Genomic DNA, 16,618 nt, shown 5'->3' with positions numbered 1-16,618 from the left:
GCAATAGCTTCAGCCTTTACCCTCTCCCAAAAAATAATTATCAGTTAATCACCAAATAAACTGAATACCAACGACAGCAAGGAAATAAAGCAATCTGTGAAAAAATTCCTAAATTTTAGATTTATAATTATGCTGCTAAAAATAAAATCATACTGTGTACAAAAATAATGGATATACTGTTAAATTTACATCACATTAAAAAATTACATTAGTACATATTTATTGGCCTGGTTCATGAACACTAACATTATGGTTTGTGTTTTTGAACCTTAACTATTTTAGAATTTAACTAGAATTTGGTGACGTTCAGCCAACAGTCCCTCAGCCTTCTGGGTGCGGATCAGAGCACACAGTGGACCTGCGTTTACTCACCACACCCATTTCCAAGCCAGGTATCCGAGTATTCTCAGCCACTGAGGCTGAACTACGGAGAAGTAAGTGTGTGCGCCAACAGGGACTGAGAGGTCCCCTCCTCATGCATGTCCTCCCTCCTCATCTTCCCTTGTTCATTTCTGCTCCAGTTTGGCTTTAATCGATCAGAGCAATTTCTCCAACATTTGCTTCTGGGGTGTGGTGGGGTTTCAGTTGTTGGCTGAGGACCCAAACTTGATGCCCTGAGGAACATCACGCCATCTTCCTTTGTCATCACACCATCTTCATCATCACGCCACCTTCCGTCGTCATCATGCCACCTCTGTCCTCATTTCGCCACCTTCCTTCACAATAATGCCATTCCCTCCACTGTTGTGGAGATGTCTTGTGTCAGTCTGATGTTTTATCTTCATAATGTTTTGTTTCTGCATGACAATCCGTATGGCTTCCTCTATGTGGAGTTTACACATTTATCAGCTGTGCTCAGGCATTTCCATGAATGCCACCTGGGACTCCTGGATCCCCTGTACCCCGTACACATAGGGGTCTCAGTCAGCCCTGGTGCTGTCACAACACACAGACCAGGTGACTTAAACAGCATACATTCATTTCTTACAGATCTGGAGGCTGGAAGTCTGAGAACGAGATATGGGCAGATTCGGTGTCTGGCAAGGGCTCCCGTCCTGGAGTGTGGACGGCAGCCTTCCTCTTGTATCCTCAGATGCCCAAGAACAGAGGAGGAAGAAGGGAGAACTCCTCTGTCTTCCTGAAAGGGCACTAATGCCAATCAGGAAACCTAATCACCTCCTCAAGGTCTCATCTCCAAACATCATCCCTATTTATCGCTTCACCTTGAAAGTTCCTCTCATTTCAGAAGAGTTGATTTATTAGAACTCATGCTTGTTCCTTCACAGAATTAACAGAGTCCTAATGGCACAGAATTCTTCAGCCTCAGGAGAAGCTGCAGGACCCAACCAGGGTGTGGTGCTTTATGAGCATCCCTATTTGAGGCATGTATTCCTGGAAAGAGTTAAAGCTGGAAGAGTTCAGGTTTAAAGGAAGCTCACTCTGTGACCATTGTAAAGAATGAGAGAAGACAACCAGAACAGGCACCAGTGACTGAGACCCTCCCAAGTGGTGACACAAACATGCATTTCAGTCGGACCATGACCCTGGGCTAGTCTGTTCTCACACAGCTAATAAAGACATACCTGAGACTGGGTGATTTATAAAGGAGAGAGGTCTAATGGACTCACAGTTCCACATGGCTGGGGAGGCCTCACCATCATGGCAGAAGGCAAGGGAGGAGCAAAGGCAGGTCTTACATGGCAGCAGGTAAGAGAGAGTGTGCAGGGGAACTGCCCTTTATAAACCCATCAGATCTCATGAGATTTATTCACTGTCATGAGAACAGCATGAGAAAACCCACCCCCATGATTCAATTACTTCCCACTGGGTCCCTTTCATGGGGATCATGGGAGCTACTACTCAAGATGAGATTTGGATGGGAACACAGCACATCTTCATGCACCTGCAGCCACAGCCCCACCATGCCCAGCCTGCACTGCAGGCTCTGGGAGGGAGGGCAGGAGTCCTTGGCAGGGGCACTGGCTGTGAAATCCACATGGGAGATGCTCGCAAGGGCCAGCCTAGGGAAGAAATGGAGCTCGAACCACGGCTCCCAGGAAGGAGTGCTGGCCTCCAACCTCCATGTAGAACACATCCCTGAAAATGACTGACTCTTTTCTCAGCAGACCTCAGCAGGCTTAGGTGAGGAGGCACTTCGTGCACCCCTCTAACCCGGGACATAAGCCTGGAGTTTTATTGGGCTTACAAAATGGTTTGGAGGTTTATTAGGCTTATGGTAGAACACATCTTAAAATAAAACTACCAAAACATGAGAAGTGTCATTAGAACTTGGTCAAAATCCATGCCCTAGCTGTATGGTAAATGAATTTTTATTTAAAATTTCATGAAATCCAATTGCCTCAAGCTATAAAATTTACAGCTCAACTTTAACTTCAAGCTTACATTTTCAAGTCTGAATAATACACCAGTGAATATAAAACTCTTGCATAAAAATATCAATACATTCAAAGTCAGTCTAATATTCTTTACTCATTTAATTGGAGGGAATACAGGTATATATAAAATTAATTTTATACTTGCATTTTCATTCATTCGTTATACTCATATGATGTGGTTCATTTTGTCTGTTACACAACATATTGCCCATTACTTCACAGAGGTGTTTCATCCATCACTTTGACATGAAATTTGAATCTAAGTTGTATTTCTTAAGAAATCCTCCTGTGAACTTTTTAAATAAGGTGCAATGCTTCTTACCTTTGTGAAACTGTGTGTGTTTTATCTTACTGCTTAGACTGTGGCGTCTGTGAGGTCAGGGATTTGTTCATGTTTAAGCCACACCATTCATCATTTACTGAACTGAGAAGCACTTAATCAATATGTGTGTCTCAATGAATGATCAGCCAGCTCCCTGGAGAAAGTCTCTTCTCGAATTCCCAGAACGCCTCTAGTCAGTGAAAAGGCAGCCTGGCCTGTGGGTGCAGAGCTGGGACACACCTGTGACTCCCAGGTGTGGGGCAGAGGGAAGAGCTTGGCAGAGGACAAAATTGGGCTATGTCTGCCGGGCTTGGGTCCCTTTCTGGGGAGGCCGCCCTCCCGTTCCTCCTGGAGGTGCCCCCACTGCAGGATCTAAGGTGTCCCAGTGGCCCCATAGCTGGAGTGTCCAGGGAGCAGGGGAGGCTAGGACAATTCTATGGCTTTTGATTTTTTAGGACTTTTCAAAAATTTTCTGTGCCATAATTTCAAAGATGGAATAAAATAGATGCCATTATTAGAGATAAAATGAAAATCATACAAGATGAAACAACATAGCCAGAGTTGTAAACGGGGCCCTGCTTCTCACTGCACGAAGGACTGAGAGTGATAAATATCTCCCACCAGGTACACACCTGGGATGCCCTGACGTGTCCCCGCCCAGACCTTGGCCTCGTTCCACGCCTGCTTTAGCTCTCGGTGACTGAAAGGCCTCTCAGTTCTGACCCCCAGAGGTGGCTCTGCCCATGGCCGGGCTGCTGCTGGTGAGAGCAGGGCCCTGGGCTCCGTGTCCATCCCACTGGGGGGTCCTGGGCTCCATATGCACCACATCAGGGGGTCCTGGGCTCCGTGTCCACCACATCGGGGGGCGCTGGGCTCCGTGTTCATCACATCCGGGGTCCCTGGGCTCCGTGTCCACCACATCGGGGGGCGCTGGGCTCCATGTTCATCACATCCGGGGTCCCTGGGCTCTGTGTCCTCTGCATCAGGGGGTCCTGGGCTCCGTGTCCACTGCATTGGGGGGCCCTGTGCTTTGTGTCCTCTGCATCAGGGGGTCCTAGGCTCTGTGTCCACTGAATTGGGGGGCCCTGGGCTCTGTGTCCTCTGCATCAGGGGGTCCTGGGCTCCGTGTCCACTGCATTGGGGGGCCCTGTGCTTTGTGTCCTCTGCATCGGGGGGTCCTAGGCTCTGTGTCCACTGCAGGGGGGCCCTGGGCCCCGTGTCCATCACATCGGGGGTCCCTGGGCTCTGCATCTGTCACATCGGGGGTGGTCCTGAGCTCTGTGTCCACTGCATCGGGAGGTCGTGGGCAGGTTCTCACTCACTCCGCTGCACGCATGGGTCAAGGGCATCATCCTTGCCTGGATGACTAAGCGGACCCTGACTGGACTCCGCAGCTCCCATCCCACTGCAGCCGCCTGGGCAGCCTCACAATGAAAGTCCTTGCCCTTCGGTGGCCCCACGTTTAACAGGAATAAAGTCCGTGGCCCTGTAGTGGTCTTAATGCCTGTAAGGCCTGCGTGATCTGCATCCCGCGTCAGGCCGCCTCGCTCCCTCCAGCCCCGCCGGTCGGTCTCCTGCTCCTGAGTCCTTGGGTCACACGCCCAGGCTTGGGGAGCTCACCTCTCACCCCCTCGCGACACCACATGGTCGGCCCTGGGGACAGTGCTCCACGCTCACTTCTGTGTGACACGATCCTGCCCCTGGACAGGAGCTCCTCGAGGGTCCTTGCCTGCTCGTCCACTGACATGGCCTCACCACCCAGGACACTGGCAGGTATTGGCTGATCAATCGAGTTAGTTGAGCTGTCAATATGGAATACACCCCCCCCCCTTTTGTTTGTGCTGCTGTTGCCATTTTCTCAAGGGAGGGTTGGGCCACTGCGTGTCCAAGTGTGGCTTAAGAATAAAACTTGTAATCACAGGACAGGATTCAGTGTGCAATCCGTGCATCTGTTACTAAATTATCAGGGGCCGGAGTTTTAATCAAACTCTAAAGCATGTTCTCAAAGCAGATTCAACACTTTAAATCAACTTTGTTATTCCATGTTTTTCCTGAAAGCAACTAATCACTGTAGCAGTCATCGGAGCTGTGTGTGTGTGTGTGTGTGTGTGTGTGTGTGTGTGACATCACAAGACCCACTTTGAATATTCAATTAGGCAACATAGAAGCAATGCCTTTCACATACTTTTCCTCTACCTAACAAGGCAACCTGGTGGAGCGTGGCAGGTCATGACTGTCCCCAACCGAAGAATGGGAATGTCTCGCTTCAATGCCCCACGTGGTGTTTGAAAATACACGGGCATTAATAGAGTTGGAAACCTCGTTACCATGCTTTTCAGAGATTGTATCGGCTGCCCAAGTGTCTCCTCATACACTCGGGATTTTCAGCTTATGTCTGAGGAAGAATATGAATGAATAAGAATATAGGTACACATAACTGAAAAGATTAAAACATCATTGTCTTAGACAAAATGTATCACACTAGTGCCAACATAAGACCAGAAGTATGAAACAAGCCTCAAAACTATCCTCTGCAGAGTGATACGTAAGTATCCATGATGTTTATAGCTCATTAATTTTTTAAAAAAGCAAACTTTAAGACAATGTGCCGGCCTTTTCACTGTGCGGCGTGGAAACAGGAAGGGAGCTGTGGCATGTGACCCGCCATGGCCCCGCCTCCCTGTCCTGCACTACGCCCCACGTCATTGGCAGTGTGATGAGACTCAGGTCATTCAGAAATGCCTGCACTTGCCTGCAAAGCCGAGTGGGGCCTGTGCCACTGGCCTGAACTTCAGGGCAGCAAACACATGGTTTCTAAATTTCTCCTCTCAAATGTCATCCAGGCAGGGTTTCTGAATCTGCACTGTTTGATCTGTGACCTGTGAACTACATGCCTGCCTTGATCACTGCTTTTCTTTGGTGTATGAGAAAATCACTGCAGCCCCTTGTGCTTGGCTGCCAGAGAGAGAAGCGTGGAGCTCCTCACCCATCGCCTCAGAAGCATTTCTCCTGCAGCCCCTCACGACTGTGTGCGCATGAAGACACAAGTACAATCTCTGCCTTGACTGACACCAGTGGTGTAACTGACATGAAACGAGGGCCCGGCCTGTGCACTGGTGACCAGCCCCATGCATTGGTGGCCAGCCCCGTGCATTGGTGGCCAGCCCCGTGCATTGGTGACCAGCCCCGTGCATTGGTTGGCCAGCCCCGTGCATTGGTGGCCAGCCCCTTGTATTGGTGACCAGCCCCCTGTATTGGTGACCAGCCCATGCATTGGTGACCAGCCCCGTGCATTGGTGGCCAGCCCTGTGTATTGGTGACCAGCTCATGCATTGGTGACCAGCCCGTGCATTGGTGGCCAGCCCCGTGTATTGGTGGCCAGCCCCTTGCATTGGTGGCCAGCCCCGTGCATTGGTGGCCAGCCCCTTGTATTGGTGACCAGCCCCGTGCATTGGTGACCAGCCCCGTGCATTGGTGGCCAGCCCCGTGTATTGGTGGCCAGCCCCGTGCATTGGTGGCCAGCCCCGTGCATTGGTGGCCAGCCCCGTGCATTGGTGACCAGCCCCGTGTATTGGTGACCAGCCCGTGCATTGGTGGCCAGCCCTGTGTATTGGTGACCAGCCCTGTGCATTGGTGGCCAGCCCCGTGTATTGGTGACCAGCCCGTGCATTGGTGACCAGCCCTGTGTATTGGTGACCAGCCCTGTGCATTGGTGACCAGCCCTGTGCATTGGTGACCAGCCCTGTGCATTGGTGGCCAGCCCTGTGTTTTGGTGACCAGCCCTGTGCATTGGTGGCCAGCCCTGTGTATTGGTGGCCAGCCCCGTGCATTGGTGGCCAGCCCCGTGCATTGGTGGCCAGCCCCGTGTATTGGTGACCAGCCCCGTGTATTGGTGACCAGCCCCGTGCATTGGTGACCAGCCCCGTGTATTGGTGACCAGCCCTGTGCATTGGTGACCAGCCCGTGCATTGGTGGCCAGCCCCGTGCATTGGTGACCAGCCCTGTATATTGGTGACCAGCCCCGTGCATTGGTGGCCAGCCCTGTGCATTGGTGGCCAGCCCTGTGCATTGGTGACCAGCCCTGTGCATTGGTGGCCAGCCCTGTGCATTGGTGACCAGCCCTGTATATTGGTGACCAGCCCCGTGCATTGGTGGCCAGCCCCGTGCATTGGTGCATTGGTGACCAGCCCCGTGCATTGGTGACCAGCCCCGTGCATTGGTGACCAGCCCTGTGTTTTGGTGGCCAGCCCCGTGTTTTGGTGGCCAGCCCCGTGCATTGGTGACCAGCCCCGTGTATTGGTGACCAGCCCCGTGTATTGGTGACCAGCCCCGTGCATTGGTGACCAGCCCCGTGCATTGGTGGCCAGCCCCGTGTATTGGTGGCCAGCCCCGTGTATTGGTGACCAGCCCCGTGCATTGGTGACCAGCCCCGTGCATTGGTGACCAGCCCCGTGCATTGGTGACCAGCCCCGTGCATTGGTGACCAGCCCTGTGTTTTGGTGGCCAGCCCCGTGTTTTGGTGGCCAGCCCCGTGCATTGGTGACCAGCCCCGTGCATTGGTGGCCAGCCCCGTGTATTGGTGGCCAGCCCCGTGTATTGGTGACCAGCCCCGTGCATTGGTGGCCAGCCCCGTGCATTGGTGGCCAGCCCCGTGCTTTGGTGGCCAGCCCCGTGCTTTGGTGACCAGCCCCGTGCATTGGTGACCAGCCCTGTGTTTTGGTGACCAGCCCTGTGTTTTGGTGGCCAGCCCCGTGCATTTGGTGTGCATTGGTGGCCAGCCCCTGTGTATTGGTGGTGACCAGCCCCGTGCATTGGTGACCAGCCCTGTGTTTTGGTGACCAGCCCTGTGTTTTGGTGGCCAGCCCTGTGTATTGGTGACCAGCCCTGTGACCCGGGGTTGGGGGGTGTCTACTTGCCTAAAATCCTGCCCAGCATCAGGGATTTGATGGCTCTGAATGCTGTACCTGATGACAGACTCACTTGTCTCCAAGTTTTCTGGTTCACCTGCCCGGGAGAAATAAACACCAGATGTTCTGATTCACCAGGGATAAGGCAGGAAGTGAAGGAAGATAATAAAGCAAAACTGATGAAAAGCCTGTGGTGCCCCGTGCAGACAGAACCGCTCCGGGAGCTCAGGACCCTGATGGGCACCAGCTCCACAGTTTTCATCTCGCAGATGCCCTTCCCCGCAGCCCCTTCTCTCCCATTTTCTTCACAGCCCTAGCTATTTCCATACAATGCAAACCACCAGGAATCTACAGAATCCACAAAAAGATGCAAAAGCCCAGGGTGTTGGGTTCAAGACCAGAACGTCTACAAATCTCAAAATAAAGCCGGAAATATGAAGCCAAATGATGCTTTCCATATAGACAGAAAATATGCCAAAACTCCCTTCAAAATCCTGACAGTGCACAATTTCACTCGCTCTGCAGCAAATCAACTCTACTTTGTTAGAACAAAAATGGAATCATCATCATTTTCTATATAAGCTGTCTCTTTAAATTATTATAACATTTGTTCCCATGGATTCCCACTGAAGAATTATTTAAAAAAAACACACACACACAAAAAAACTTCCAGCCATGCGCGGCAGCTCACGGCTGTAACCCCAGCACTTGGGGAGCCTGAGGTGGGTGGATCACGAGGTCGGGAGTTCACTACCAGCCTGACCAACATAGCAAAACCCCGTCTCTACTAAAAATACAAAAATTAGCTGGGCATGGTGGCACACACCTGTAATCCCAGCTACAAGGGAGGCTGAGACAGGAGAATCACTTGAACCCAGGAGGCAGAGGTTGCAGTGAGCTGAGATCGCACCACTGCACCCCAGCCTGGGTGACAGAGCGAGACTCCATCTCAAAAAACAAAATGGAACAAAACAACAACAACGACAATAACAAAAACTTCTAGCAATTTACCGTGAGAAAACAGGCATTTCCCTAGTTAGTAAATTAAATAAGGAGACATGTGAATAAGCATAATTTTATACTGCAAGTGGCAGATTTCCATTGCTAAAAAATAAAAAATACCAGACACAGTTTTGACTTTTTGCCCATGACACCTGAGAATAAAACAGAAAAGGGACCAGCACTGGGCTTCATTACGAAAATCCTGCCTTAGGTGATGCCGCGAGCGGGGCTTATGCCAGGAACGAGCCGTTACCTCGACAAAGACCACCCCGTCTTCTCTGCTGATGTTCACGTGGTAAAGTTTCCCATCTGCCATGTTCCTGAAATTCAAGTTAAGGACATCAGGGTCTTGATGTGTGTCCAGCTTGTACCTGATCTGCAAACTCCCTAAAGGGGAAAATAGAACATTTTTGAAACAACGAGATATTTTTACAGCTGCCTTTCCGCACTCCAGAGAAGTTGTTACTATTCGTGTGCTTCCAGAGGAATGTTTTGCAGATGGAGTCCGTTTAGGGTTCCACTGGGATGCGCCCCTGTGTTCCCAGTCCTCGCTCTCCCTGGAAACGCGTTGCCTCCTGGTGCCGCCGGGGGCCACCGCTGCTCACATCATGCTATTTTAAGGTCAAGGCAAAGTTGCTGTTAACAAGAACTCTCTTTCCTAAAATGCTTAATTTTCTAAAAGTGAACACCTGAATCGCACACATGCTGGAGTCTAAAGCCCACGCCACTTTTGCAAAAAGAATTAGGGAATGCTGAAGTTGCAACTTTGTGAAACGTTGTCATTTTCTGTTTGTCTGTTCCTGTCTCCTTTATGTGCACATCCAAGATTCTGAAAGGTGAATAAGAGACACGCACAGCTGGCCCTGAAACATGCGTTGCTGTGAAGGTGCTGAGTTCCTGAGGGGCTGTGATGAGTCCAGCTGGTGGTGGCCACGGATTAAACGCTGGCCTAGACTCCATCCTCGTTGCCTCTTTACTGGTTAAGAAGGCGACCACTTTCCAGGTTCCTTCCAGCCTGGGGACGAAATGTTCCTACTGCGTTCGAGGTTCCAGCCATACGTACTTTGGATGCCAGAACCCCGGGGCTGCACTTGAAATGGCAGCATGTTGGTTTGACACGCAGTAGGTTTCAGTTCCAAAATCACATCGGTAACCAGGACATGGGGATGTGAGTACTGTGATATGTTTTTGCCAGGAGGCAAGGTCTCTGTGGATCCATAGCTCCTGACAGCTTTACCTGCTTCAAGAGATTCAGACCTGTGTTCTGATGGCCACAGGGGAAGTACTAAAATTCTGTTAGCCAGACATTTTTGTAAGTTCCTCCAGATATTAAATCAGCACCCTCACATTCCAGTTAAGATGCTTAAAGCTGGGCCTTATTTCCCACCGTGGAAACGCAGGAGCTGGTTGACGCTTGTGATTTTGTACTTTCATTGTCGAGTGGATGGGGCCGGGCCCACCACAGGACCCTGGACAGGGCAGGACACTGCTGCTCAGGACACCTGCCTTGCCAGGCTCCCGCCATATCAATTCTTCTCCTCTTTCCTTAGAAGAAGGTGAAAATATTTTCCACATATAACCAGACACCTTATACTTCTAATGAAGACCTTCCAGGGATAATACGAGTTCTCTTTACATGAGATATACAAATTTATCAAAAACTTTACAGAAGGATCTTACACAATTACTGAAATGACACTGTTGCAACAATGTTTGTATAGTCCCACAAAATAAAACACATACAAGCAAAATGACATTTGGAGAACACACAATTTTTTCCTCATTTGTAATTTGAGAGGCATTAAACATGTCGTCATATTACAGTTGTAATAATTTACTTTTCTGACACCAAAACGACACTCACCGTTTTTGGCAAGGATGACGGAAAGGTACTCCTTGTAGAAAGAGTCCACGTAAAGCAGCAGGCTCGGGGCTTGCACTGTTCGGAAGCTGAACGCGATTGTCTCTTGGGTCAACGTCGTCTCTCCCTGGAATGAGGCAGCGTGGGAGCTGGCATTCGTACTTGGGGAATGATATTCCTGAAAATTGTAAGTCACCGAGGAGCCAGTTCCAAAATACGCAGAAATCTCTGAAATAATACGCACATTTTAAGTTGTTAAAGACTAAAGGCTCATTGCAAGTATACCTATTTTTAGAACATTTGAATAAATAGAAGAGTAGAAATTGGCCTAACAAATGCTCATGTATCTCGGAAATGACTATCACAGTTGACCGTTGCAAACTTCAGGACAGTCCTTATTAAGTCTCAGTGTTAAAATCACACAGGCTTTTCCTTCTGGGCAGTGTCACCATTTCAAGCTCAACGCGCTCCTGTTTGGTTTCAGGCGAAAGCCAGGCTTCCTGGCCATCACCTGCTGGGTCTTCAGTTTCCTTCCTTAAATCTCCCTCCATGTGAGGCTTCGCTTTGCAGTGGCAGTCTTCTCCAGGAGTGACAAAGGAAGGAGCTCAGAGGGCCCCTTGCCCTTCAAAGACCCAGGGACAAATGTCCAGTTATTTCAGTCTGACTTACTTGATGACCCGCAATTAAAATTAGGATAATGGCAGGTAAAATAGTTCACACAGTCTCGATTTCTCAGGCATCTATGGTGCTAGTATGAGTTAGTTTTGTTGTCAGTATTGGGGAAACAATATATAGGGCCAGGGAACTAATTAGGGAAATAATTACAAGAGCGTGGTCATGGAAAGTGAGCAGTTCTTCTATAACAGGGGATGTGGCATCTTGAAGGCCTAATTGAGCAGGATAAGCCAGTAAGACATATGGGATGTAACCTATAAATTGACAAAGTTATGCAATAATTTTACTAATATCTTATTGAGAGAGTCATAGAGGTTATGGAATTGGCTTGAAACCAGTTTCTGGGGGTTCAATTCCTTCCTTTCTCCTTTGGGCTTTCACACAGGTGAGCTCTTCGAATGTATGGTGAGCTGAGGGCAATACCACGAATTTGGGAGAGGAAAGTGGTCATCTGCACGTCCAGGCACCAGAGGGCCATGCAGCTGTTCCTACGTCAGTTCCTGAAAGGGTGTTTTTGGCATTAAGTGACATGACCCCAGATGCAGTGTGTGTACGTGGGGACAAGAGGGCACTGGTGGTTCCAACACTACACCGGCTCTTCTCTCTCTGGCTACAGCAGGTTCCTACCTGGCGGGCAGAGTCATTGAGTGACCTCCCCCAAACCCACCCCCAGGTCACACCGGTCACTTCTTCATTGTCCACAATACAATGTTCACAATACAGTGAAAACATTCTGATTGCACTGAACAGAAGCAGATATGGAACCATTAAAAAGTGAGATCTGTGCTCATGTGGACGGGACAAAACACCTTTTCATTGACTTTAGTGGGACATAATTAGTACAATAAACACACCCAAGTAGAGGAAAATAGGAAGAGATTTAGGAGATGTATCCACCCATGAAATTACCGCCACGACCAGTATCAGAACATCCCCACGTTTCTCCTCTGTGCTCTTGGCAGTGACTCCTTCCAGAAGCCCGTGCCAGGCCTCACAGATTTGCTTTCTGTGACTCCACACTGATTGGCATTTTCTGGATTTCACGTAAATGGAATCACACATTGGGAGCTCCCTGTTTCTTTTTGCCTGACGTCTTTCACTGAATGTGAGGATTTTACATTGATCCGTGTTGTGGAAGAGTAGGACCTGACCGGACCAGGCACAGATCCGCTCGCCCCTTCAATCTTCCTAATGTTCACGTTGCTTCCAGGTTTGGAGATGATGAATCAATCTGCCGTAGGCCATTGTGTGCAACTTCAGGGACCTCTACATTTTCACTTGTGTTGTATGAACACTTAAGAATCACGGATAGCAGAATCATTGATGTTTCAGAAGCTGCCCAGGAGTTCTCCAAAGTCACTAACGTTTACCCTCCTACCAAGTGTGCATTGGAATTCCAGTTCCTCTGCATCAGTTCCTATACTTGGCAGCGTCAGTCTTCACAATTGTAGCCATTCAAGTGCTTGTGCAGTGCTATCTAAATATGGGTTTAACCTGCATTTCCCTCATGACGACGACGCTGGGCACTGCTCGGGTGCCCATTTGCATCTGGAGCTCTTCTCTGGTGGAGTTATGATTGTAAAAGTTACTCATATATTCTGGACCTAAGTCTTTCAGTAGATACCCATTATGTGAGTACTTTAATCGTTCTATCATAGTAGTTTTTTAATGAGTGAAAGTCATTAACTTTGATAAAATTCGTTATGATTCATGGTTTTTTTTTTGTATTCTAAGAAGCTTTCCTACCTCAGGGTGACAATTATGTTCTCCTTGGTTTTCTACTAGAGATTTTATAAATTTAGCTTTTACATTTGTGTCTACTACCCATTTCAAGTGAATATTTGTAGTGGTATGGGTTAAGGGTTACGTTATGTATATTTTTCCCATTTGGCTATCCTGTTGTTCTAGAACCATAGCTTAAAGCACTCTTTTCCCCTTTGAATGCCCTTAACACTTTATGAAGAATCAATTGAATATCTGTGTCTATGTCTATATCTATATCTGTATATACATGTATGTATCTTCTGTCTCTTCTTTTTAAAAAAATGCCTTGCAAAATCATGATCCCATGCATTTCCATTTAAAATTAGAATTAGCTGGACAATTAGGCTAAAATTTTGTTTGGAACACTCAGTTTATAGATCAGCTTGGGAAGAAATGATACAGTAATAACACCGAGTCTTCCAGTTCATCCACACGTTATATTCCTCATTTGCTTAGATGTTCATTTATTTTAGCAGTTTCCACTGTAGAAGTCTTATACTTATTTTGTTCCATTTATCTGTAAATATACTTTTTACCATATTTTAAATAGAATTTTATTTTGAAAATTGTCCCATTGTTGTAATAGTAATAGAAATTCAATTAATTTTTGTATATTATTTTCTGTGACTTTTAGTTGTAGTAGGTTTTTGTAAATTCCTTATGACTTTCTATTTAGATGATTATATGTCCTATGACTAAAGAGAATTTTATGTTTTCTTTCCAATGTGTGGCTTTTTATTGTTTTTCTTGTCTTATTGCACTGGCTAAGACTTGCAGCATGTTGAAAAGATGTGGTGGGAAGAGAGATCTTTGCTTTTTTCTCCGTTTTAGGGGAAACCATTCTTTCTTTCACCAGTAAGCATTTTAGTAAAAGGATGTTAGATGTAGTTAGAAAACTTGCCTTATATTCCTAGTTGTCATACTGTACTTTGTCAAATGTGCTTTCCACTAATATTGAAATTATTATCTATTTTATAGCTTTTATTCTGTTAATATAATGACTGTCCTTATTTTTGAAAATTAAAACAGCATTGCACTTCTGATATTAATACCACTTGATTGGGGTGTTATTTTTTTCACATTATTTGATTTGCTTTGCTAATATTTTGTTAAGCATTTTCGTGCCAGTATTTATGAAGAATATTTCTATGGTTTTTTTTTGTTTTGTTTTGTTTCTTGTAGAGTTTTTATTAGATTTTAGCATCAGATCTTTAGTTGGCTTAGAAATGGTGCTGGAGCATATCCTCTCCTCCTTTCTATGCTTAAACAGCTTGTGTCAGACTGATATTGTTGTTTTCTTAAATATTCTCTAGAAATTAATAGTTAATTATCTGAACCTGAGATTTTTATGCTGAGAAGGTCTTTACTTAGAAATTTAATTGTTAGTGGTTACAAGTTATTCATTCTTTGTAGGTCAGTTTTATAATTTGTGCTTTTAAAGGAATGTGCCCATTTAATCTAAGTCGTGACATTTATTGTCATGATGCTGTCCATGATATTCCATGGTTATTTTGGAGTCTGTAGCCTCCGCCTTGACATCATATCTTTTTTCCTGACATTTGCAATTTGTGTCCTCTTTCCCTTTTTCTTTTTCCTGAGTGTCTTCGTAGAAATTTATCAATTTTATTGATCTCCTCCATGAACCAGCTTTAAATTACAGGGATCTCTTCCTTTGTCTGTATTCTATTTCATTTATGTCTACTCCATCTGTTTTTCTCTTTTAATTTTTTTGGGTTTATTTTGGTTTTCTTTCTCTAAATTCCTAAATTAGAAACTTATATTATGAAGTTTACACGTGCATACTTTTGTAATAGAATAATTTGAAGTCAAAAATTTTCCTCTAAATACTGCTGTAGATGTTAGCAGTCAAATTTTGATGTGGTGTATTTTTATTATTGGTCCATTTAACTATTTTCTAATTTCATTTATGAGCTCTTTGACGCATGGATTGTTTAGAATTAAATTATTTAATTATTGATGTGGTCACACAAGACTCCGAGGCTCTCTTCACTTTCCCTCAGAATCTTTCCTTTCTAGTCTTCAGTTGGGGGATTCTTACTGCCCTGTCTTCAAGTTCACCGATTCTTTCTTCTGTTGAGCCCGCAGGAATACACAATTGGTTCTTCAATTTCAGTAATCGTATCTTTCAGCTACTACATTTCCATCTGTTTTTAAAATGGTTTCCATTGCTCTGTTGGAGTTCCGCATCAGCTTATTCATTGACGGTGTATTTTCTTTATTTCTCTGAACTTCATTTTCTTGGAGTAATATATAATATCTATTCAGTGTCTTTGCTGAAACAGTGAGAAAAGTGGGCCATTCAGAGTCAGTTCTCAGTAACCACATCTTCCCCATGCATGTGGAGTATAATTTCCTGATTGTCCGCATGTGTGGTGTGTATCACTGACAGCTGGACACTGCAGAAGCCTCGCTGCAAACGCCCTTCTTTCTTGCCCTTGCTGCCTCTGCATCTTTGCCCTGCTGTTGGCCTGGTGGGTGGTTCACATGCCCGGATACAGCTGTGAGTCTGTTTCCCCCTGGGTTGCCCTCCGCGGATCCCTGCTGTCCCGGCGGCCTTTGAAGGTCTTCCTGAGGCTGTGGAGCTTGGGGATCAGGCGATGATTTGGGCAGAGACTGCATTAACACTAGGGGCTCGTTCATTCTGCTGTTCCTTTGCTTCTAGTGACCTGCCTTTCCCAATGTGTACCTGCTCTGCTGCCCTTGGCTCTGCGGGGGAGGCTTGTGCCACCAGCCCCTGTGCTGACATCATCTGAGGTTTTTTTTTTGGAACAACTGGATTTCTCCTGTGTCTTGAAATGGTGAGAGATGACTTGGTTTGTCAACACAGAGTTTTCTTGAAGTATAACATATAATTGTATTCTCACTATTTCTAGGCAGTTAATTCTTTTGAAAATCAACAGCTGATCCAATTTGGCATCCAAGCTTATACTCCAAAGCCCAATGAATGATGCTGCACAGAGATTCCTGAGTGAAAGCGCTGGGTTTGTTTCATGGTGTTTTCCGTGCGTGCCCACGGGTGCATGAAATGCATCAGAACGTTCCCAGAATCATGCACATCTTACAACAGGCTCCTTCTATCTTGGCAAAGCATGGCTTATAACTTCTTAGGTGAGGGAGGCTGAAAAATATCCTATCACTTTGATTGTGTCACAAGATTATCAACAAATCCCAGAGCAAGAGGTTTAAGTGATTCTGTTACAGTTGTTTTGATATTTAATGGAAAATGTATTTATTATACTTGTCAAATATATTTTTGGAAAGCATTCTTCTTGTGACACTGGAAGGTATTACCTTAAATAATAATGTCATCTGAGTAGGTTTGAAACAGTCAAGGGCCATATGGGGCAGATTTTTAATAATATGTGATCTGAAAACATAAAATACACAGATAGTATTTCAATAAGACCACGGGATCAATACTGAATTTTACAGTAGAGTCACATTTCCTTCTAATTAACAAAAAGATTGGCTGTAAAACAGTGATTTACCACAGGAATTTAGGAATTGAGATTCTTTTATGAAGTAGCTACACAGAAAATGTGTATTAAATCTTAAATGTCCACACAGCCCACACGCTGCTGTTGGCCCCGGTCCCCGCTGGCACTCACCACTAGAGCAGAAGGGCCCCGTGTATGCAGACAGCTCACAGTCACAGGAGAAGCCCTGGTGC

At 46.4% G+C, this 16,618-nt stretch overlaps 2 protein-coding genes across 2 annotated transcripts in view; both read right to left on the bottom strand.

Annotated features, from left to right (window-relative positions):
- LOC126932803 (contactin-associated protein-like 4) overlaps positions 1 to 16,618 on the bottom strand; it is an 84,395-nt gene that overhangs the window by 2,638 nt on the left and 65,139 nt on the right. The window contains exons 10-12 of the mRNA XM_050751996.1: positions 10,492 to 10,716; positions 8,881 to 9,014; positions 7,635 to 7,722 (exon numbers count right to left, since the gene is read on the bottom strand). Of these exons, the coding sequence (XP_050607953.1) occupies positions 7,635 to 7,722; positions 8,881 to 9,014; positions 10,492 to 10,716 (447 nt within the window). The remainder of the gene's footprint in view (positions 1 to 7,634; positions 7,723 to 8,880; positions 9,015 to 10,491; positions 10,717 to 16,618) is intronic.
- The window catches only part of THAP4 (THAP domain containing 4), a 691,437-nt gene that overhangs the window by 623,557 nt on the left and 51,262 nt on the right, over positions 1 to 16,618 (bottom strand). The window lies entirely within an intron of this gene.

This window comes from Macaca thibetana, chromosome 12, assembly GCF_024542745.1.
Source record: "Macaca thibetana thibetana isolate TM-01 chromosome 12, ASM2454274v1, whole genome shotgun sequence".
In the NCBI taxonomy this organism is placed as follows: domain Eukaryota; kingdom Metazoa; phylum Chordata; class Mammalia; order Primates; family Cercopithecidae; genus Macaca; species Macaca thibetana.
This window is presented reverse-complemented; position numbering and strand designations above follow the sequence as displayed.